Source organism: Cyrtonyx montezumae, unplaced genomic scaffold (genome assembly GCF_038088225.1).
Source record: "Cyrtonyx montezumae isolate F1298 unplaced genomic scaffold, pur_monq_1.0 scaffold_13, whole genome shotgun sequence".
Classification (NCBI taxonomy): Eukaryota; Metazoa; Chordata; class Aves; order Galliformes; family Odontophoridae; genus Cyrtonyx; species Cyrtonyx montezumae.
Window position 1 is genome coordinate 6,008,242 of NW_027071859.1, and position 23,219 is coordinate 6,031,460.

At 46.5% G+C, this 23,219-nt stretch overlaps 1 protein-coding gene across 14 annotated transcripts in view; it reads left to right on the plus strand.

Moving 5' to 3' along the window:
- Nucleotides 1-23,219, plus strand: part of DTNB (dystrobrevin beta) — a 130,999-nt gene that overhangs the window by 98,559 nt on the left and 9,221 nt on the right. For 9 of the 14 annotated variants that reach the window (XM_065730566.1, XM_065730569.1, XM_065730567.1 and 6 more), the window contains one exon: nt 22,516-22,660. The exons of 4 other annotated variants lie outside the window; for them this stretch is intronic. In XM_065730566.1, the coding sequence (XP_065586638.1) occupies nt 22,516-22,660 (145 nt within the window). Of the gene's footprint in view, nt 1-835; nt 1,044-22,515; nt 22,661-23,219 lie in introns of those variants that run through there. One more of the 14 variants, XR_010621875.1, reaches the window with a different exon arrangement.

Below are 23,219 nucleotides of genomic sequence, written 5' to 3' on the forward strand. Positions count from 1 at the left end.
CACTGACATGTCCCTCCATGCCATATCTCCATGGTTCTGTAACACCTCGAAGTTCTGCAGGGGAATAATGTGGGAGACAAGGGCTTTACTAAAATCTAGGCAGACTGTATCCACAGCCTTTCCCTCACCCTTTAGGTAGTATGGCACTGAGACAGATTTGGAATTGTTTGTTGGAAGGGACATCTGATCCAATTCCCTGCAGTGAACTGGGACACCTACAGCTGGATCAGAGCCCCGTCCAGCCTGACCTTGGCTGTCTCCAGGGATGGAACACCTGCCAATTTGGTGAGGTCTGCCAAGGTCCCTCTGAATGGCACTCCAACCTCCTGGTGTATCAGCTGTTCTCACAGTTTTGCACTCACTGGGGATGAGTGCTCTCCTATCATCTGAAGTCATTACTGGAGATCCTAAATAGTTCTGGCCCGTGCCAACCCTTGAGGCACACCACCAGTGAGCAGCCTCCAGCTGAATTGTCTCACCACTAGCGGCTCCACTCATCACACAGACTTGGTGTCTGCACTGTTCTGGAAAGGCAGCAGTGGAACATTTCCAGTTTGAAGTCCAGAGGATTCATCGAACCATACCCAGGCTTCTGAATGACTTTGGGACTTCATGTCATGCATTTTCTCCAGTGGCAGATGTACCTGAAGTGTGTGTGAGAGTTTGGCTTGAAGCCAACTGAAGAATTTTAGAAGTATTATCAAGCATCACACCATTGTTTAGAACCTGTGCCACTTTTAGTGGTTGTAGAGATGCATTTTCCCTCTGTGTAAGAATATCTTGAAAAGGGTCCCAGTCTAACATGTGCTCAGCCAGCCCTTCCCCTGCCCATCAGGCACAGAAGAGCCTGGTGTGGTTGGTACTTCACAAAAGGGCTTCATTCTAGTCCAGAAACAGCTGAACCGCAGATGGAGGGAAATGTGGAACCCTGCCTGGGACCCATGGAAGAGAAGGCCTCAGCAATCTGAAGGGATGATCCTCTCACCCTCTGAAGAGATGGATCGATTACGTGGTGACGACATCCATTTACATGAAGGATTAAGGTAAGTAAGAGACAAATCAATGGAGCAGTCTCCGATTCAGGACTGGCTGCACATCAAAAGCAGTAGCATCAGCATCTGCTTCAGGAGTTTCTGATTTCCCTTCTCTGCTAGAGCGGCAAATCCCATCCTGCCTTCTCTGTATTGCTAGTAACAGTTACAGGGATGGGTCATAGAGGATCAGTTTTCCTGTCTGTGTTCAAGCAAGTTTCACGGCCAGCAAAAAGACTTCCTGAAGAAAATCCCATTTTGTTCATCCTAAAGACAATATAGAATCATAGAATCATTCAGGTTGGAGATCAGCTCTCAGATCACTAAGTCCAACCCGTCCCCAACATGTCCACTAACCATGTCTTTAAGGGCTTCATCTCCATGTTTCTTGAATATTTCCAGGGACAGTGACTCCACCACCTCCCTGAACAACGTAGGCATTCCAAGAGGTGAACATGCCCAGGCTAGCGTGGACAGTTTGAATATTAGGAACAATTCCTTCTCCAAATGAGTGGTCAAGCACTGGAATGGGCCTCCTAGGAAGGTGGTGGGATCACTGTCCATGGAGGTGTTCAAGAAATGTGGAGATGTGGCACTGAGAGACTCCTTCAAATGAGTTAGGCCATTTCTAGTCACATCCTGAAGGAAAAAAAATCTGTATAGAGAGATTATTTCAGTAATGGAGTATTAAGCCACATAACCCATTACACTATTCTCTCCCACTGCTAAGATTGTTGTGTCCTAGCTATTAAAGTTCTTTTCCAACGTAGATTCTAATTTACAACAGGACCATGTTCATGTCACAGCTGGTGAGAGACTTAAATAATCTGCTAAATATTAAAACCTTTGTTTTATTGTCAAACAAACAGCCATTGGAGCTGTACTGTTCAATATTCAGAGGAACGTTAAAGGAATTCATGGAGATGTACATCACATGTATCATGTCTCTGGCATGTAGTACAATACATACAACAAATCCAGAAGAGTGTCAAGAGAACTGATCTGGTGCCAAACAGGCACAGAAACAGCCTTGCAGCAGAGGAGCTCACATGGGAGTGTTTAAGGACTGGAATGGAAATCTTCTTCTTTCAGAAGATGGTGGGAACCATACAGCATTGCAGAGCAGATGAGGCTGATGATTGTTGAGGCTGTATTACCAAATGGAAGAAGTGGGCACACTGTCACCAAACCATGCTCATGCGATCATGGAGATCATGGGAGGGTTGTTCCTCATCCACAGAGATGGGCTCTTGGGAGCCCAATTTTCCTGCAGAAACTGAGAGGGCAATTCCTAACATTAAGGAACCCTCAAGAAGCCTCATTGTGCTGATACCCGAATCTGAGAGTGCTGTGTCTGCTTTGGCATCTTCCAAAGTGGGCACAGTGGGGATGGGTGATGGTTGGACTTGAAGATCTTAGAGATTTTGCCCAATGTTAATGATTCTATGATCCTATTTAAGGACATGGTCAGTGGACATGGTGGTGATAGGTTGGCTGTTGGACTAAATGATCTTAGTAGTCTTTTCCAACCTGGACGACTCTGTGACTTTAGAAATCTATGAAATTTAGAAGAGCACATCTGGTTGCCTACCATACTGGCAGCCCTACCTGCCTGATTAAGCTGAAAAGATTTGTGGCAGTTCCTGAGTCTCACAATCTAAGTCTGCACTGGCCAGCGTGCATGGAAAAGTTCTGTTATGCTGAAGCCAGCTGGCACTGAAACACCTTGGTCTGCAGGTCCTGGTGGCTGCATGCAGCACTGGGGATGGTCCCCGCAGCATGCTTGGGAATGGTGGGGAATGTGATGGCTGAAATGTGTCGAAGCTGTGCCAGAGAGCATTCTCACACTTCAGTGCTGTAAATTACCTTGTTGCAGTGCCAGAAGCACTCCTGGGCATGGTTCAATTCACTCCTATAGACAGATATAGCTTCAGAGTAAGCTTTGAGTTTGTGCCTCCACAGCATGAGCCATGTTTATGGGCCTCCTAAAGGATATCAAACCCAGAAAGACTCCACACGAGACACTTGAATGTTGAGCATTTAAAACCATATTGGGAGTGAGGTCTTTTCCATCCTCAATGATTCTGTGAGTAGCCATGATGGTGATGAGTTGATTGTTAGGCTTGATGATCTTGGAGGTGTTTCTGACCTTAATGGTTCGATGATTCTCTTCTGTGCTGTATTGGATCAGGTTACCCCAAGAAGTGGTGGATGTCCCTGAGAAGACTCAAGGTCAGGCTGGAAGGGGCTCTGAGCAGCTGATGGGGCTGTGGGTGTCCCAGTTCATTGCCAGGGGGTTGGGCGAGATGACCTTTAATGGTCCCTTACAACTCAAAACGATTCTGTGTCTCTGATTCCACAAAGTGCTGTCAGATGTGCGAGACAAACTGAAACAACGGAGAGCACTTGGATATTTTTTTGGTTATTTCTGACTTGTAGTAAATAGATACTTTCAAAAATAGCAGTTGAGAAAATTGTCACGGGGATGTGCAATTTTTCCTGTTTCTGCTGCCCCATTAGGAGGGAGCAGCCATAGCGTAGAACCATTTATACAGAGCACTCACTCCATTCATGTCTTCCCTGAATCGCATTCCTCTGTACTTAATCACATCTTGGACTGCACAGCCAGGAACAGGCAGGAGTTTGTTCGGTTTAATGTTTTCCAAGCTGAGAAAGACACGTATGCCAAGTCTGAACTTTTCGCCACTACCATTTCTAACAAAGCTCTGCACAAAAGCATTGTGGCTGCACTTGCTTTTGACTTCGGGGAAAAAATATGCTTATTCATTCTAATGCACTTCAGGAACAGCTGAAGGGTTTTCTATTTTCTAAACAGATCCTCTGTCAAAAGGCTGCCCAGCGTGAGCATTTTCGGTTTTGCTCCGCTCAAGGTTTCCGTTTGCTTGCTTGCTTGCTTTTTTAGAGTCACTGAATCATTTTGTGTTGGAAGGGACCTTCAGAGGTCATCGAGTCCATCTGCAATGAGCAGGGATGTCCACAGTTTGATCAGGGTGCTCAGAAATATGTGTTATTTGCAAAAAGAGGATTAGAAGTGGAACAGCTTTGCGCACAGAGTAGTTCTTTTGAGCGTACCATGGGCCAATGAGGAGAGCCAACTCTTGCTCATGTGCGGCCAGAGGAGCAACTGGAGCCCCGGGAGCTTGTTCCTGAAGTCAGGGCACTGCTCCCTCCTTCCTAGGGCTTTATATTTTGCTAAGCAAGCAAAGAGAGAGGCCATACTACCTCACTGGGCTAATGCAGTTGGATAAAGCAGAGACTTGGATGGAGGGTTCAGCTGCACATTGAGCTGACTTTGACAGCAAAGCCAGCTTGAGACATTCCTTTTCCTGTGCCAACATTCCCTGCTCCAGCAGCTATGTTCTTGCAGTTTCTGAGGGGCCATGCTCCAAATCAGAGCACTGACATCATTCTAATTAAAGACAGCGTTCCTCAAAAAATAGATGAAACGGGAAACACTTGCACCTACACCTTCGTTGGCCTCACATCAGATCTTTAAGAAGTACAGGTTTGGGCTGAAAGAGGCTTGGAGAGGCTCTGCAGCGGATCAGAGAGGTTGCAAAGATGATATGCAGTGTCCCCACAGAGTCAGCAATGATTTGGAAGTGTGCATTCCATGCTCAGCCTCATTCTGCAGCAATATTTCATAGGTCACCATGAAAGATGTCATGTGCCAAGTCAGAATGTTTTTTTTTAGAGACAGATATTCTCCCTCTAATGAGTGTTTCCACCCTGTGCTGCTTGTTCTTGAGCGTTCATTGCGGTGCATCAGTTGGATTTTTCATTTTGCATGCATATCTCCACCAAAGCATTTGTTGCCTCAATTTGGGGTGGTTATTCATGAGCTTCTCAAGGTTGTGTTTTTGTTGTGGAGCTATCATTGAGGTGACTGCAGAGATACGCTGCAAGGATTTGCATTTGTTTGGCAAGATTGAGTTTCACGCGCTGCTTGTTTTGTCCGTAGGAAATGTGATGCTGATGATGGGTTTGGCAAGACTGAAAGTCGGAAGACAGAATTCAGGAATAATTTATCTTCCCATAGTTTATTCAAGCATAGATTGCAACTGGTTAAATGATATCTGTGTGGAGTCTGGGATGTGAAATGCCTCTGTGCTCGCCAGCTGAATTTCACAGCTATGCTGATGGTTCTACAGCAAATTTTGATTAATGTTATAGTCAAAGACTTGATCTAGTTTGTAGATAAGCTTATGTATCTATAAACTACTTAAGTTTGTAGATATGCAGACAGTGCTTGCATGCTGCCTCAGTGTGTGCATCGGGCTGGCACCCAAAACAACGACCGATACCACACGTCATGGATATACCTGTCTATAGAATTTTGATCTTAACCAAAAGGAGAGCTGGACCAGCTGACCTTTAAGAATCCCTTCCAACTCAAACAATTCAATGAAAGTGCACAACAATACATCTTCACGTGTTTCTGGATCAACATGAGTGCGCCCATTTCAGAGACAGGGAAAACTGATCCTTCTTTAGACACTCAAGGCTACCCAACAAGCTGTTGATGAAATTCAAATGAGAAGGGTTGCTTACATCTTGGCTGTCACTTGCACAAGGAATTGGTTCTTGTACGCAGTCATGAAAAGCATGGGAGAAGCCCATAGAGCAGCTGCACAGGCTGTAGCTTGGTGCTTAAGGACTGCACCTTGCAAGAGTTACATCCACAGAGCTAAATTCTGGACACCCAGTGGAGGGGAAGGTGTATGGTGGTGTTAATCCCCTGTAATTCAATTGCAGATAAATTAATATTAAATATGTTTCTCTGAGTTCCTTTGCAACCCTTTCCCTCCTATCATTATGCAAGCATAGGAGGGTAATCAAAGCCACGTGAAGGACATCTGGATCTAGCGCTGGTTTATGTGGCACCTGGCCCTTATTAATAGTAATGAGGAAATAGCAGTTTGGGATTTCTTGACCTCACATGAAATTCATTTCGCTGGGCAAAGGTTGCTAGCAGATGGCAGCAATTGGGGCTCATTTCATCATCTGTTACACAGACTTTATGGCTTCGTCTTGCCCCTTTCCTTTGTAAGGAGCTATCCCTTTTTCCACCTCCTCTCTTTTTAAGAGTTGTCTTTTTTTCAAAGGGAGTCCCGAAACATCTTGTTAAAGCATGTTATGTTCAGCACGAACGTTTAGGTACGGGCTGATACAACAAAATAATCCCTCCGAGCATAAATCACTCTTTTGCTCACTGTGTTGTAAACTTCCATCTTTTTGAAGTCGGCAGTTTCTTCTGGGTGATTGGCCCCTCTCCAATTTGTTCTCTATTTCCCCAACCCACAAATACACTTTTGCACTCTGTCTTTGAGCGAATTAAAGAGAGATGTGGAGACACAACTGCGTCATCGTCGGCACAAAAAGCCGTCTCAAACCAGCGTTAGTGTCACTGAAGTCTTATTTAATGATGCACCCCAATGAGTTGTGTGCAAGTGAGCTGCTTTTGAAGAGCACAGAGGAAGGGTTTTTGCCTTCAGCACACGGTGTCTGCCTCCCTGTTGTCACCTTTATTGGGTGACTCTTATTTTCCTTTATTTTTTTTTAGTAGTTGGAGCTGATTCAAAGCACGCTGGAAGATAAACCTCAAAATTACAGGTGTAGTGCTGTTCAGTATTAGGGAAACACTATGAATTCAAGACCTTGGAAATGATGAGGTTTGATATTTGCTTGCTCAGATGTGATGTTGGCCATTAGAGTGATGGCTTCTGTGCTGCAACAACACATATTTACAACACCTACCAAAAAAATCTCAATGCATCAATAGTTTAATGTACATTAATGTACAGCACACTGCAGAAATGAAACACAGGGCCTGGAATCAATTGGTCCATAGTACTCGATCAAAATAGCCTTACCTTGGAGCCCAATAGTTGTAGCATTCCAGCTGCACACTTTGCCTTTCACAATGCATTCAAACTGAAACCTCTTGGAGGTTTTATTTATCAAAGCAAAGTGAAAGTGGTTCTAACTACTGATGTTGCTATGTAACTCGAATAGGGTTTGGGGAGAAATGCTTGTGTTGTATGTGTGATTTAGTCACTACTGTAAATACCTTTTCAGTTGTGCAAGTCCAAAGCAGATGTGCTCAAACCCACAATAAATTAAAGTAGCAGAGAAAGAGAAAATCTCAATATTTTGACCAATGCAGCTTAAGAAAAACATGGTGCTGCAGGACATTGCTTCATTCTGTGTTTCTGACAGCATTAATGAGTTTGTCAGATTAAATGAACTGTAGGATTCTAGATCCACTATGTGTTGGTTGGGTCATACCTGTGCTACGGGCCCAGATACAAGCAGGACTGGGGAGCAGTGCTCTCCTGGTGACACAAGGGCATTGAGTTCTTTGATCCGGTCTTTTCTCTTAAAGATTTCTGTATATTTTCACCCGTTACTGATCAGCTTCAGGACTCTGTATGAGCTCTTTGAGCTGGATGTCAATAGTCGAGTTCAGTCTGACCCATATTACAAATATCACAGGATCGCAGAACTGTAGGACTTGGAAGAGACCTCCAGAGATGATCCAGTCCAACCCCCTGCTAAAGCAGTTTACGTACAGTAGGTTGTATCCCTGCACGCATTTCTTCTCCTCAGTGTGGAGGACCTGAAGCCTCTGATCTCTGTGTCTCTGGTACCATAGACAAGCCTGTGACCCAGTGGAAGACTCTTCAGTGTCAATGCCAGATCCCAAGTCTTACTGTTATTGTCAAGAATGGCAACAGACTATACATCTCCAGTGGAATAAGAAGGTTCCTCATGGTATCATCATTTCCCTTCAGCAGGGGATTGGCCTCTGGCAAAAGCTAAAGAACCACAGAATTGCAGGGATCAGAAGGAACCTCAAGAGATCATCAAATCCAACCCCCCTGCTAAAGCAGGTATCCTACAGTAGGTCGCGCAGGTAGGCATCCAGACGAGTCTTTAGTGTGTCCATAGAAGGAGACTCCACAACTTCTCTGGGCAACCTGTTCCAGTGCTCTGTCACCCTTACAGTAAAGGAAGCAAGAGGAGCTCTGAGCACCACGTCCAATCACCCTACATGGGAAGCCAGTCACTGGACTGAGATCTGGCCTTGACTTTGCTGGTCCACTTGTGGGCAGTCATCTACAAGGTACCCACCAAGGGCACCCTCACATGCAGATAGTATCATTACTCACGTGGGTGAGGTTATTCGTTTGCAAAGTGCTTGCAGACTCCTTGGACTATCACCAGACCTGTAGACAACTCATCTGCATTTGTTACTGCTTTTGTAAGAGCCAAGCAAATTAAATAAAAGATAACAAATCCTTGAGTTAGGTAGGTAGCACACTTCAGAGAAGTAGTGAAAGTTGCTAAGTAACCCATTGCTGCTTAACTCTGAGAATTTATAAAAGTGTGGCTTCAGAAAGTGTGGAAATGACTAGTGAAGGGCACCTCAAGACTTTCGTTTTCTGCAAAAGCACAGATAGATTTATCCAGAGAAACTCAGCTCTCATCATAGCACAGCAACGTTTCCCAGACCCAATATAACTGTTCCTATTTCTGAAACTAATTTTAAAAGTGGGCATTGTTCACTTTCTGTGGGAATTTATATTCATAATGTTCCATCAACAGCCTGGTAACCAGACTCTGTGCATCGTACCATTCCCCAGACATCCACAGAACTGTATTGCATTTCACCTGGGTGGATCTGAGAGATGGGCAGGCTAGTGCTCCAGATATGGCCTCCCCAGGGCAGAGCAGAATGGAGGAGAACCTCCCTCAGCCCGCTGGCCACACTTTATGCAGTGCACCCCATGGTCCTGTTGGCCTTCTTGGCCATTAAGGTGCACACTGCTGGCTGATGCTCGAAGGTTGGTCAACGAATCAGTCAATAGTTGATCAGTCAAACAGAACACCATTGGCTTTCCTGGCTATAAGGGCACACTGCTGTCTCATGGCCAGCCATTGGTTGACTGTTGGTCAACTACTGATCAACCATAGGTCAACCAGAACATCCAGATTCAGCTGGTGGAGTTGGTACTCATGTTTGCCTGCAGCCTGAGCTCATAAGGTCCATCCTGTATGAAGCCCTTTCTGGAGCCTCTGTTCACTTGCTGCAGCTGCCCATTCCTGGGAGCACCGAAGGAGTACGTTGGTCCTTGCTCACAGTTGCTGACCTCCAGAAGTCCCCAGCCCCTGATGTCAGTGGCTGCACTGCCATCACACAGCGGCTCCACCATTGCTATGGCAGAAAGCTTCGTGCAGCACCCAAAAAGGTGAGATTGTAGCTGAGAGATCCAACTCAGAACAGCACGCCAGAGGGTTCACATTTAGTCATTGCATGTCTCAACTTTCCAAGCACAAGTAGGCAGCAACCTTTCTCGTTCAGCTGCTGAAACATCTCTGCAGTTTGTCAGCCCTGCTGGTTCCAGGCTGAATGCCGATCCCTCTCGTGAATAATGCATTATTTTTCCACATTCCAGGCTGCTCTTTGCTTTTGCACTGCAGGCTGTATACTGCACTGGCTCAGATGTGCTCCGTGCCTCTGTCCCAGAGCCAACACTAAAATGTATATCGGAGAGCCCACAGTCTGTGTTTCTGAGCTAACCATGCCTGTTCGAAACCCTTGCATGGCATGACACTGGGTTCTGGCATCAGGTCATGGCAACACCTACGTTGGCTGCTGTCACCAAGACAGCTTCCCAAGTATGGTTGCTGGTATCCTTGAGGACTGCATAAAATACCAGGAGAGCGTTCCAGGAAATTATGGAAGCCATGAAGAGTTTAAGTATTTTCCCAAGTTTTCTGTCCTCGCTCACATTTGGTCTTCATTGTCTTCCCCCCCTTTTTTGCCAACAAAAACCACGTTTTTATGGCCCTGGAGAAGCCCTGAGCACACGGTTGCTTTTACACTTCTCTCCGACATGACAGTCACACGTTTAAACAACAGATGAGCAACCTTGTAAATCCACCCGGGGTTTTCTCCTTTTTCAGAGTAGCATTAATTAATGATTAATTCTCACATCCAGTGAGTAACTGTTTCCATCACCACCCTGACATCATTCTCCCCTTGGGATTGCTCTATGCCTCTCTTTCTTTGCATGCATCAGCCCAATCTCTGGGGCTCAGTTTGGATCTAGGATTGCTCTTCTCCTCCCTCTCCCAATTGCCACCATGGCTTTGACTTAGAGAAAAGTATGGTGTAGGGTCACCAAACGCAGCTCTTACTGGTCAGACGAAGTCTGATCCGCATTATGACACACATTTGGATATTTGTTGTGTCTACAGGATTTCTGGCTTGAGAATTGCCAGGTTGAGGTTGCCTGGAGAAGTGATGGGTGCCCCATCCCTGCAGACAGTCAAGGTCAGGCTGGATGGGGCTCTGAGCACTGATGGAGCTGTGGGTGTCCCTACTCACTGCAGGATATTGGACCAGGTGATCTTTAAAGGTCCCTTCCAACTTAAGCCATCCTATGATTGTTATTCTAATTCTCTCTGGTTGGATTCCAGCAAACCTTATAAACACAAGTGTTTCCAGCACAGAGAAGTCAGATTTTTCAGTAATTGCACGGTGCTGCAAGAAGCAGTTTTCTCTGTTAATGCATTTCAGTCATTTATCTGTTCCTTGAAGCAGGTGCTTTTTCCTCAAAGCAGCCTATTTTAAAAGGCTGAAACATTTGAATTGCTGAGGAATGCTACCATTCCCCTACTACTGTTGTTTATATGCTCCAAGTTTGCGTTGTCTAAATGTAGAAACTAATTCTTGTTTAAAAATAAAAAACAATCCACAAGTCATGGAAATTCACCTCTCAGTGAATTCTTCTATATTGAGGAAATATTTGCTTAGCACAAAGTTCTCAACTATTAGGAAATGTTGCATGTACAAATTTTGTGGTGCTGATACACATTGACGTGTGACACCTGCTGAGGATAAGCTGATAGGCTATTTCCTAGATAAAATTTGGTAGTTTGCTCAGCCAGAATTGTCTCTAAAGTTGGACTTGATGATCTTAGAGGTCTTATCCAACCTTCACTCTATGATTTTATGGTAAAACATGATGATATGAAGGCTCCATTGGTATGCATCGTGGGTTATCCCCACGGTACATCACACATGCTGAAAAACACATTGTCTCCATTCCAGGATGAATGTACATGCCTTCAGTTTCCAGCTGGTTTTGATTTTCCCTTTCCTGACTAGATTAAACACCTCTGGTGTTCTGTATTTTTATCTGGGGAATACACCCGCCTAAAGTGAGCTCTTAATTACCTTTAGGATAGGCTGGGAAGGAGAAGGCATCCCAGCCAGCCGCCATCAGTGATCTTTATAAATCTTGCAGTAGTACCTCTCTTTGGCTTTTGTCCTCTCAGCACCTTCTCCTTCTCTTTCCTTGTTGTACAGTGTAGCATCCAGAATTATTTTGCTCGAGTATTTCGCTGCCACCACCATTGACACCCATTTATTGACTCCAGGGCTAACTGCTCTTAACTACTCAGTCGTTCTGCTATTCCTTTTTAGTACTATTGAGGAAAGTACTAATACATCACTTGGAGCTTCCCTCTCACTTCAGAATTTATTAAAATGGATATCAGCAGGCCTAAAACCTCTTCAGGCAGCTCTTCAGGGACGCTTGGGTTCAAGTCATCCAACCTGCTGCCTTCAAGATAAGTATCTTCAGAGAGCAGTGTGCTGAATAGCAAAATGCTGTGCAGAATCATGTCATAAAACCTGATCCCAGAACAGCCGCCAACTTTCCCAGCATGGATTGTTTCATCTTGGTGCACCACCAGGAAGCATGGTTCTTTTTGTAGGAGAGAATTGTCGTTTCTAACCCCTCTAGAAACGAGTGGTGCATGATGGAGCCCTTGCAGACCCATCTCCAGTTCAAATCTGACAAAACCACACAGCTTCACTTCTGTGCTTGGCAAGCAGTTGCTTAAAGAACAGCCCATTCTGAGCCCTCATTTGCTGTAGTATTTGGTTAGCACTGTTTGTATCAGTTATCTCACTGATCCTTTGTATTCAGGATCCTGGAGTTTTGTATTCTGTAGGAAAAATATGTAAGGAGAGGTACTGCTACTCGCACACACCTTTTCCTCTTTATTCTCTACACTTCTCCTAAGTGGGAAAAAGTTGGATTTAAGATTCCAAGCAAATAACATAGAATCATTAAGTCTGGAAAAGACATCCAAGATCACCAAGTCCAACCATCAGCCCCTTGCCACCATGACCACTCATAGAATCATTCAGGTTGGACAAGACCTCCAAGGTGATCAAGTCTAGCCATCAGCATTTCTGCAGTCACAACACCAGTACAACCAGTTTTTATTGTTAAACATCATTTCTTTTGCTTCTTCTTTGGGATACGTACCCAAAGAACTTTTGGTGTCTTTCTGTCTGGGTTTTCACAATGCCACTGTCCTTAGTTGGACTCTGTGCTTGCTATGGGAGCCTTCCAACTCGGGATCTTCTGTGATTAGGTAGCAGTAATATTTCCTTTTTTTTCAAAGTTGGAAAACATAACATGTGTCGTCCCCCCAACCCCTCCGTCCCATTTTCTCCCTTATGCCTTGAATTCCTCTGTGTGATAGAGGAGGAAACAGCATTGTAATTTGTGACAAGTATGTACCACCCAGCCCCAGTTCCCATATGCATTCCCAGGGCTTCTCCGTGCCACTGCTGTTCTGAGCCATTCCTGATCTGCAGCGTTCTGATCTTCCTCTGTATTAATGATTCATCCTAACCTTTATGTCATCAGGAAGTTTCATTAGAGCGTGGTTATTTTTGTGCGCATAATTAGAATATTAAATAGACAAATCCTTTAGGATTCATCTATTGCATATCACTTGCATCCTCCAGCCTGCAGATCGTCTTTCAGCAGAACCCTTTTTCTTCTCTTTCTTTTATGGCAACAGATAACCACAAATCACGGCTCTGCCTCGCTGGCTGACCCGTGCTGACAACTGTTACAGAGAGCAAAACCAAATGCCGCATTTATCTCCTGTAACCTGTTATTGTGCAGTGCCCCGGGCAGATTCCTTGATTCTGAGTATCACGTAACCACTCTGTGCTCTGAGCTGGGAGATTCCGGGTGTCTGTCTCATGGTCACAAATGGACTGGCCATTTGCTCAGTGCCTCACATGCTTGCTTCCCGTATTTTTGATGGTTTTCATGGCAGTGGTTATCACACGAGGCTGACTGATGTGTCGTTATTCTTTGGATGCATGAAGCTGGTGCTTCAAGATGTGTATCTTGTTGGAAGTTGTGGGCTTTGGAAGCTTTTTCCCTGCTCGTGCAGGATTGTAAAGGTAGTACTTCTTTGTTGTCAACGTCTGTCAAGTATTTAGGCAGAACTGTGGTTTGTGTACAACTCTCTTGTAAGACACATGCCCTTGCCTGCTTAGAAGCTCATGTGCAAACTTGTTTATATGCTGTATTTTTAGTTCATATTCTAGCTACTAAGAATTTAATCAGTGACTTTAAAAGCTGGATGTGTTCAGAGCCCCATTAGTTCTGGTACTTATCCCCTAAGCTCCTTAATTGGGTGGCATCCGTCATCGTAGTCCATATATCCTGGCCAATAACTACCAGCACTTCTCTTCTCTTAAGCCACAGACTGCCTGTGTAAAGGGAGAAATGGATCTCCTAAAGCAAAATGTCAGGGATGAGTTTTGTGTTTTGATGTGCTTACACAGAGTCACAGAATCGTTTGAGTCGGAGGGGACCTTTAAAGGTTACCCAGTCCAACTTCCCTGCAGTGAGCAGGAACACCTACAATGTCGGTTGTTGTAGCCTCTGGATTTGTTTCTGACACATGGCATAGAATCAGAGTCATTAAGATTGGAAAAGACCTCTGAGATCATCAAGTATCTCTTCATTGCAGAGGAGTTGGACTAGATGACCTTTAAAGGTCCCTTCCAACTCAAACTATTCTACGGTCCTGGAGGCACTGTGCCACCACATCACCTTCCTCCTCCTCATCACGGTGAGCCCACAGCAACCTGCTGTGCTGAGGACTGGTTCCAGGCAGATCCCAGGATTTTTCTCAGGGCAGGCAACTTCTCCCCCGTGTCCAACCTGCAGTGATCAGCGCAGCTCTCAGTGCACTGCTGCTATGGTGCTGTAAGTCAAGCAGAGCTGCAGACCACCCCCTGGTCATGCTCATCTAGGGTGAGCATTCCCAGACATTTTAATGGTCAGAAAATTGGGCCTGGGGCTCTTTGTGTATACATGAGGAATGTCCATCTGCTGTTGGACAAGGAGATATTGGACAGACTTGTCAGTGTGGCACCAGGGGACATGGTCAGTAGGCATGGTGGGGTTGGACTGGCAGTTAGGCTAGATGATCGTAGCAGTCTTTTCCCACTTGAATGATTCTATGATTCTATTTAGGGCCATGGTTAGTGACTATGGGGGGGTGGGTTGGCAGATAGACTTGATGATCTTGCCTTTTCCTTAAAAGAGGTCTTCTCCAACTTTAACAGTTCTATGATTCTGTGATGACAGACGTTGCTGGCTGCCCCCACTTGCTCCAAGCTCTGTCTGCCCCCGGAACAGAGCCACGGCCTCTCCTGTGGCACAGCCCAGGGCTGCGGCTGTGGGGTGAGCCCCCAGCAGGGTCCTGCAGGAGGAGGGCACCAGAGCAGAGCTGAGGTTGAAATCCTTCCATCCATTAGGTTGCAGATGAGTTAACGGCGTGAATGTGCCGGCTGAGATGGCTGAAAACACGACACAGATAATTTTGAAAGATAACACTTGCTTTTAGTCTTTGTAATGCAAGTCTGCCAGGGGATTGTATGGGAACTGAAACTGTAAGAGCCCTGGGAACGCTGCAAGGAGAGAGCGAGCCAGGCGGGAGTGGGGAAGCACTCGAGGCCGGTGAAGGGAACAATCTGGTACATATTGAGCACAGGGACTGAATCCCCGCGTGAGGCCCTGCTGGAAGGGGGGACGGCACATGCCCCATGACTGTGGAAATGGTGGATGAAAGCAAAAATGTCAGGCTTTGAAAGAAGCGAGGAGAAAGAAGGCATTCTGTGTGGTAACCAAGATTTTATTGTTTCCTGATCCCTGCTCTCTATCCCACAGCTGGGGGGATCGGGAGGAATGAAAACAAACAGCGTTCCGTGAATGGAGGAGCTCAGACGGTGCTCTGGGACTGGAGAAAATGAGGGTTTTCCTACTGACCCATGGAAAAAACGAATGGAGCTTCCTCTTCCTCCTCCCCCCTTCCCTCAATTGTGATGCAGTGAGGATCTTCCTTGCTGCTCTTCACCTCCTAAAGCCCTCACTAGTGTTGGCCTGATGGTTGAACATGTTGGTAGCATTGGACTTGACCCTGAGGGACTTTCCTATCCAATGGTGCTGGGGTTCCATGGGACGCGGTGCTCTTGTTGCCACAGTCGGCACCGAATACTCACATCCCCTAGCAGAAGGGAAGCAGCATACAGCAGTTGCCCTGAAGCAATGGGTTATCTGTGTGTTACAATTAACGCTGAAAAGGCAAATTGGAAAAAGAGCTGAGTAATGCAATCAGGTTGCCAGAACAGCAGTGGAAATAGCGCTGAGGTTGGAGATCTACCAGCTTGGCAGCAGGACGCGATGAGTCCTGCCCTGTGCTGCAGTATTTGCTGCTCCGGGGCGTTCTACCGTTGTTAATTAACGCTGGGTTTAGTGCCTCACTGCCGGGCCCGTGCTCTGTGCAGCGTTGCTGTGTCTGTGTGCATCCGAGCTAACTCCGCGGGCAATGGTTGCGCATTGCTGCAACGCGGGGGTCCGGCGCAGTGCTGGCTGGGGGCTGTGCCAGAGAGTTTGCAGTGCATTCCCCCTCCCCGTGAGCCCTCTGTAGACATGTGTCTGTATTCCTGGATGTATCTGTGCATGTTTTATGGCTGGCTGCGCTAACGAGCTTTGTAGTGTGCCTCTACGTGAGTGTCGATTTTACTGTAATGCATAAAATGGAGGCAGGAAGCGTGCGTGAGCAGATCCCCTGGGCTAATGTGCCACAGAGGACGGTAGAATTTAATTTCTCTACACCAATAAGGTTAACGAGATGTATTGGTGGGGTATCTTAGCTTAGCAACATTATTTTCTGTTTTTCATACCGTATAAGAATACTTGCAGAAAGAAGGGGTGAATTCTTTTTGGCATACGTTTTGATCTGGGTGGCGTTACCCAACCACAGGTTTCACCTGTAGCACCAAAGGAGTTTTCTTCTCCTCTTCTGGTTAACATCGACAGTTTTTAGAGTAGTAGCAGGAAGGCAAACCGCAAATGGCAAAACAGAGCAGTCCCCGCTCGCATCACTTGGTTTCTCTGGTTATGTTTCTCATGAGGAATATCATTAATGATGGTCTGGATGAGGGGATTGAGTGCACCATCAGTAAGTTTGCAGGTGACACCAAGTTGGGAGGAAGTGCTGATCTGTTTGAAGGTAGAAAAGTTCTGTAAGTGGATCTGGATAGGCTGGATCAATGGGCTGAGGCCAATGGGATGAGGTTCCACAAGACCAAAAATTCCTTCTCTGAAGGAGTGGTGGCACATTGCCACAGGCTGCCCAGGGAGGTGGTGGGGTCACCGTCCCTGGAGGTGTTCGACAAATGTGTTGATGTGACACTAAGGGACGTGGTCAGTGGATGTGGTGGGATGAGTTGGAGTTGGGCTTGAACATCTTAGTGTTCTTCTCCAGCCTTAATGATTCTTCGAATCTTTGATTCTGCAAAAGCTGTGAAGACAAGGCCCTGTGCCAAACTACCTTGATGGGATTCCAGTTTTCATCACAGGTTAAAGCAATTCAGTTTTATCTGTATTAGAAAAAAGCGTTGCTATTGCAGTCCTCCTCTGCAGTGCTGCAGGTAACTCTGGAATAAATCCTTCTTTCTGTAGCACTGAAACAGTGTGGAGCTGGTGAGCCTCATGGAAAAGAGGCTACAGCTTTGGTTGCAAAAGTTTTCTCCAAGGTCACTTGTCAAGGTTTTCCTGTTAGAGAGACGTGTAAATTGAAATTCCTCTATAGTTCATTATTTCTGCCCTGAATTAATTACTGTTCAGTCTTCCTGCAAGGGACTTGGATTTGCTCATGGCATCAAGCAGGAGAAGATTGCAGGGGTTCCAGAGAGCGTGTTGAGAATTCAAAATGATCCTGAAAAGTTGCAGGAATATTTGGAGAAAGAAAAAAAAAATGAAGTTGTGTTATTACACCAGAGAAGAGGGGGTTGAGAGCAGGTTTTGGAAGTCTTTGAGTACACAGACGATCACCACAAGGAGAAAGGACACAACACTGTCCTCATCCCGTGGGGTGGAGGTTTCAATGCTGAAAATTTTGTTTAGGAATTTCATTTAGGCCTTAGGAAAATGTGAATGAAGAAGTTTGTAAGAGAGTGTTGGATAAACATCTGTCAGGAAGGGATTTTGGAGAGCAGGTCCAGCTGTGGCATGAAGGGTGAGTGGGCTGTCTCCTTACAGCTGTGTTTTTTGTGATTCTGTACATGCCAGGCCTGTGTCAGCAAGTAGCCTCCTATCAGCACCTCACCTTTGTAAACAGCAGCTTTTGATAATTCTTAACTATACAAAAGTGCCTGACATCACGCATCGCTTATTGATGCAAGAGTTGGGCGACTGGAAGGGCCCAGGCAGCCCAAGGCTGAGCCCAGGCCACCACTGGCCCCACAGAAGCTTGTTAACAAGTTCTCAATGATGGGGGATTCATGGCCAAGGATGGGAAGCATTGATCAGTGCCCTTTGGATGGATAATTTCTGTTATCATTTTCATCATCTTCTCAAGGACAGAAGTCAAATCATAGAATCACAGAGCCATGAAGGTCATCAGGATCTCTGTGGTCATCAAGTGACTGTGACCATGCCCACTCAAAGAACCATAGTATCACACAGGTTGGAAAAGATGTCTGAGATCACCAATTCCATCCCCAGCTTATCCCACCGTGCTCACTGACCATGTCTTTCAGTGCCACATCTCCACTTTCCCTGAACACCTAAACTTACATGGCAGGGACTGCTGGCAGCACATCAGTTGTCTGGCACCCTATCACAGAATAAAACCTTAAAAAAAAAAACCAAACAAACAAAAGCATTCATGAGTGAGTTTGATTGTTTTGTCAAGGACTGCTCGCTAACCTGCCTGTGGTAGTCCATAATATTCTCTTTAGTAAAATATTTGCACTCTTCAGCACTCATAAATTTCCCCAATATTTCAGGGCGTTTCTAAACAAAATTAACCCCGGTGCAGGGAGCGTCTCAGCTCGTTGCTTTCAGGCCTTCCAACACTATTTATTGCATTGGCTCAGTCCCAAAACGAGCAAAGGAATGCAAGGGCACTGCAGCGTTTGGATTGTATATGTGTGAAATTCTAAACACAGATGATGTAGGCTAGGCGAGTGACCTATACATCCGTTGGAGAGTGCAACTTGATTTCCGACTTGACAGCTTTTTGGTGAAATAAAGGGGATGGATGGGGCCCATAGGCTACGGGCAGTAGAAATCCGATGCAGGTTGAACCATGTGGCTGTGGTAGAAGTCACTCAGCGTGAGCCTCGGGAACTGTGCTGAGAAGGTCAGGCTCAAGAGCTGCTGTGTACTTCTTAAATAAGGGCAGAGGAGAGGGTGGTATGATAGAACCACAGAATGGGTTGGGTTGGAAGGGACCTTAAAGATCATAGAGCCATAGAACGGTTGAGTTGGAAGGGATTTAAAGATAGTAAGATCATTGAATGGGTTGGGTTGGAAGGGACCTTACAGCCCCCCCAATCCCACCCCTGCTATGGGCTGGGTGCCCCCACCAGCTCAGGCTGCACAGTACCCATCCATGGCCTCAGGCACCTCCATGGATGAGGTGTCCACAGCTCTGGGCAGTGCCAGGTCCTCATCATCCTCTGGTTGAAGAATTTCCCTTTCACGTCTAACCTAAATCTCCCCTCCTTTCTAGTAAATGCAAGTCAGAAAGTGAACGTGCAGGATATGCAGATGAAAAGCCAGTTCCCATTTCACTTTCTAACAAAGATTCCCACTTTTTCTCGGATGCCATTTGACATTGTCTGATTTCCTTAATTTCCTACAGCAAAGATACAGAACAAAAAATGAGCATTGTAGGTCGTGCATTTATGTTCTTTTCATTTTTGTTCCATTTCCGCAGTGTTTTCTGGAGTTAGTTATTTGGGGCATGATGAGTTGTTTACTTGTCTAAATCGCTTCTCTAAAAAAATGTTAGCTTTTTATAGGTACACGCGACTGATTTTATTTTAATCTATTCACGGGAATATGTTAGACGATAAAGCACATTAAAATCAACGTAAATTCCTTGCAAAGCAAATGTTCTTAGTTTCTCCATAGGAATTGTACAAACAAATGTGGGTCCTTCTGGGGGCATCTATCCCAGCTTCCCTGGGAGCAGAAACTGTGATGTGTACAGCAGTTGGAGCAGACCCCTCCAGAGGCCCTTTTCCATTCAGTGAGAGCTGTTACCATCCCTTCTTCCCACACCTTTGGTTCTGATGCAAAGCCCAGATCTGTTTGTTTTTTTTTTTTTTCCAGGAAGTATTCAGGGTTTTTCAGGTTAAGCCTCAGAGCTGTTGCATGTAAGTCTTGATAACTGGGGGCCAGTCCATCCAAGTCAGCTCCCAGACATTTCAGGAGCTTGGTCAGGGGTTTCCTTGCCTGTTTTTCTCAATGAAAATCCGTCTCCTGCATCCCATTTCCAGAAGCATTCCAGGATGCTTAAAATTGCACTCTTCTTCCCATAACCCAGCAGCATCGGGGAGGAACTTAAAAAACACTTCTGCTGCAACGAACCCCACAGCTTCCTGAGCACACATTACCATGCTCGGAGCAGCCCTGCGTTGGGTTCGCTTCGACAACCTCAGAGCAGCCTCAGCTCAGTATTTACGACCTGCCTCGTTCCTTCCTTCAGCCTTTGGAGGAGGAGGAGGGCTGTAGGAGTGATTTATTGCTTTCCCATTCCGCTTCAGGAACGGCTCCTGAGCTCATCCATTATCTGTCCGTGCCTCCTCCATCCCTGTCCCCTGCCCACACGTCCGCCCACCGCTTCCTCCTATGGGGCCCAGCCCGGCACCTGCGGTTCACATTTCGACCGCCCGTGCTGGGGGGACTCCTCCGCTCTTCCCTTCCACTTCCGCGTGTGTCTGCATGCCCCAGATGTCTTTCTTGCTTTCTCAGTCAGTAATGTGCTTTCTAGGACACCGAGCTGTATGGTCCCATGGCAGGGTTTCTGGTTCTCCCAAACGACACTCACGCTTAGCAAACAGCGGCGCACAGATAGCTCACGTGTTCTCCTTTCTCTTTCTGTACGGTTATGCATCACAAATGTTGCCTAAAGGTCATGCACTATTTTTCCACACACCTAATTCTTCCACAGGAGTGGAAACAACCAAGTGTGCATGAGGCTACGTTTGTATAAAGTACTCGAAGAGTGAGATCATTATGTAAAATAATTGAAACCACAGGGAGGTGGTGGGTCACTGTCCTTGGGCGTGTTCCAGAGCCGTGGGGACGTGGCACTGAGGGACGTGGGCAGTGGGCACGGTGGGGATGTGTTAGGGTTGGATTTGGTGTTCTCAGAGGTCTTTTCCAACCTGAATGATTCTGGGATTCCATTTAGGGATGTGGTCTTGTGGACATGGTGGTGATTGGTGGTTGGGCTTGGTGATCTCAGAGGTCTTTTCCAACCTCAGTGATTCCACAATTCTGTGATTCACTGCCTGAGAGCCCCACGAAGGTGATTCACACCCAAGAGCTTTCAGATCCTCTTTTGGCCGACAGGTGCTGCACGGCACATCAACAGGGGCCACTGCACAGCAGGAAGCACGGTGCTGCCCTCCAGCTGCCCCCCATGCCACGTTGGCTGTGTGCTGTCACCAGCTTTTCTCAGAATCACTCAGATTTCCAGGAACTGCGTCATCGCGAGAGTGAGGGACGTTCCCAACCCCCTTGCTCTAGTTGTTGCTGTATGCAAATTGGCACGGCCCATCTGCGTGCCCAGCAATTGAGAAAAACAATTTCAGTTCCTTGGGCACTTATTCTAAGAATGCAGATTTAGTTGACGTGTCTCAAAGACACATGGTAGGAGGATACAGGTGTCCCCAGGGCTGGAGGCTGTGCTGGGGCTGGGGGCATGGAGCTCAAGGGCTCCTTTGGGGAGATTTAGGTTAGATGTGAGGAAGGAATTATTTACTGGGTGAGTGGTGACGCCCTGGTGCTGCTGCCCAGAGAGCTGTGGGTGCCCCATCCATGGAGGTGCCTGAGGGAGGCAATGGATGGGCACTCTGCAGCCTGAGCTGTTGGGGGCACCCAGCCCATGGCAGGGAGTGGGGCTGGGGGACCTGTGAGTTCCCCTAAACCAAGCATTCTATGGCTTTATGATCTTTAAGGTCCCTTTCAACCCAACCCTTCTATTGCTCCATGATTTTTAAGGTCCCTTCCAACCCAACCCTTCTATCATTCCATGATTGCAGTCCCAGTGAGCATACGTCTGGAGAACACCATGGGCCAGACATGGAGATGCATGGAGCTGTCCCTGCAGCTGGCAGCTTGGGCAGTGGCACAGCCTTATTCTCTTGATGGAGCTGACTGACATTGCCTGTTCATTTTCTTTATTTGAAAACCATTTTATCTTTGCAAGACCATTTCCCTCCTGCTCATCTCCCCTGCCAGCACCATGAGAATATTTCGCTTGCTTCTCTCACTCCATGTCTTATCAATGCAGTTTCAAACCAACAGTTTTGCACGCTGGTGGGTTTTTGTGCCCGGAGCGCTGGGCACAGTGCAGCGGTGTTGCAGGGTTGCCCTGGTAACTGGTCCACGTCAAAGGGAGCAAAGGATGCACAGGATGCACAGGTCGGAGGAAGGGAAGCAAACAGAATGGCACAAACAGAATGAGTTTGGTCAGGGGTTGTGCAGCTTTCATGTGATTTTTCTTATGGGTAGTTTTCCCCTCAGCCATGACAGCACAGCTTAAATATAAATACAGGCTCAGGTCGTCAATCATGGCTAGCATAGCATGGCAGAGCCGGTCGCAAACTGAGCAAGAGGGCATAGAGTGTGCTAAGAGATAGGAATTGCTGCAGAGAATGCCCAGGTTGTAGGATTGTGAAGTGCTGGGACAATCAGGGCTGCTCTGGATGGTTAAAGACCAACCAGGAGAAGCTGTCCTTTTGCTTGTTTGTTTTTAATACTTTTTTAATGAATATATGTGACCTTCCTGTGCAAGTATTAATAAATCTCTCGCAAGGCACTTGTGGGCTTGCTCCTCAACCCTCCATCGTGCATTTGCTCTTTGTTTTCTGGATGCTGCAAAGCTAGGCTTTTGGTTTCTTAACCTCATGTCTCTGTCCAACAGCAGTTAGCTCTGTGCGAAGCAGGCTCTGTTTGCAGAGCACGGTTGCATGCTTTACACCATTATTTTTAGATGCTGACCCAACACAAGTGTAAGATGTGCACACTGTGTCTCCGTGCAGGCGCAAGCAGTGGGCTCAGCACACTCATCACCCACCCACGGAGCCGGCCGCCCACTGCCCATGCCCGTCAGATCCACCTCCGCCGGCTCCACGCCGACACACGGCCCCCAGGACATCGGGGACGTGCAAGAAGCTTTCACACAAGGTGAGCATCTCGTGGAGCAGGGAATGGGGCAGCCCAGCACCAGCCCCTTTGCTGTGCTCCAAACCAAAGGGACTGCGACGTGTTGTTATTCTTTCCAACTTGAAGAGTTCTTCCATCCTAGAAAGTGATCCTATCACTGCAGAGTCGTAGAATTGAGTGGTTTGGGTTGGAAGGCACTTCAAAGACCACCCAACCTCAAACCCTGACATGGGGATACATCCCATTGACCAGGTGCCCAAAGCCCCATCCAGCCTGGCCTTGGGCACTGGCAGGGGTAGAGCAGCCACTGATCCTCTGTGTCAGGGGCTTACTGCTCTCTGGGTAAAAAATTCCTCCCTAACATCTAGCCTCAATCTTTCCTCTTTTTGTTTAAAGCCATCCCTCCTTGTCCTGTCACTATCAGACCAATGCCAACAGGGAAGGGAAAATGAGAAGATCATAGCAAAGAAGCAGGACTATGATTCTATGATTCTATGACACATCGTTTGTATAAGTAACATTAGACTTGAAGGTCCTTTCCAACCTAGCTGTCTCTCTGGTTATTGGATTGTGCTTTTTC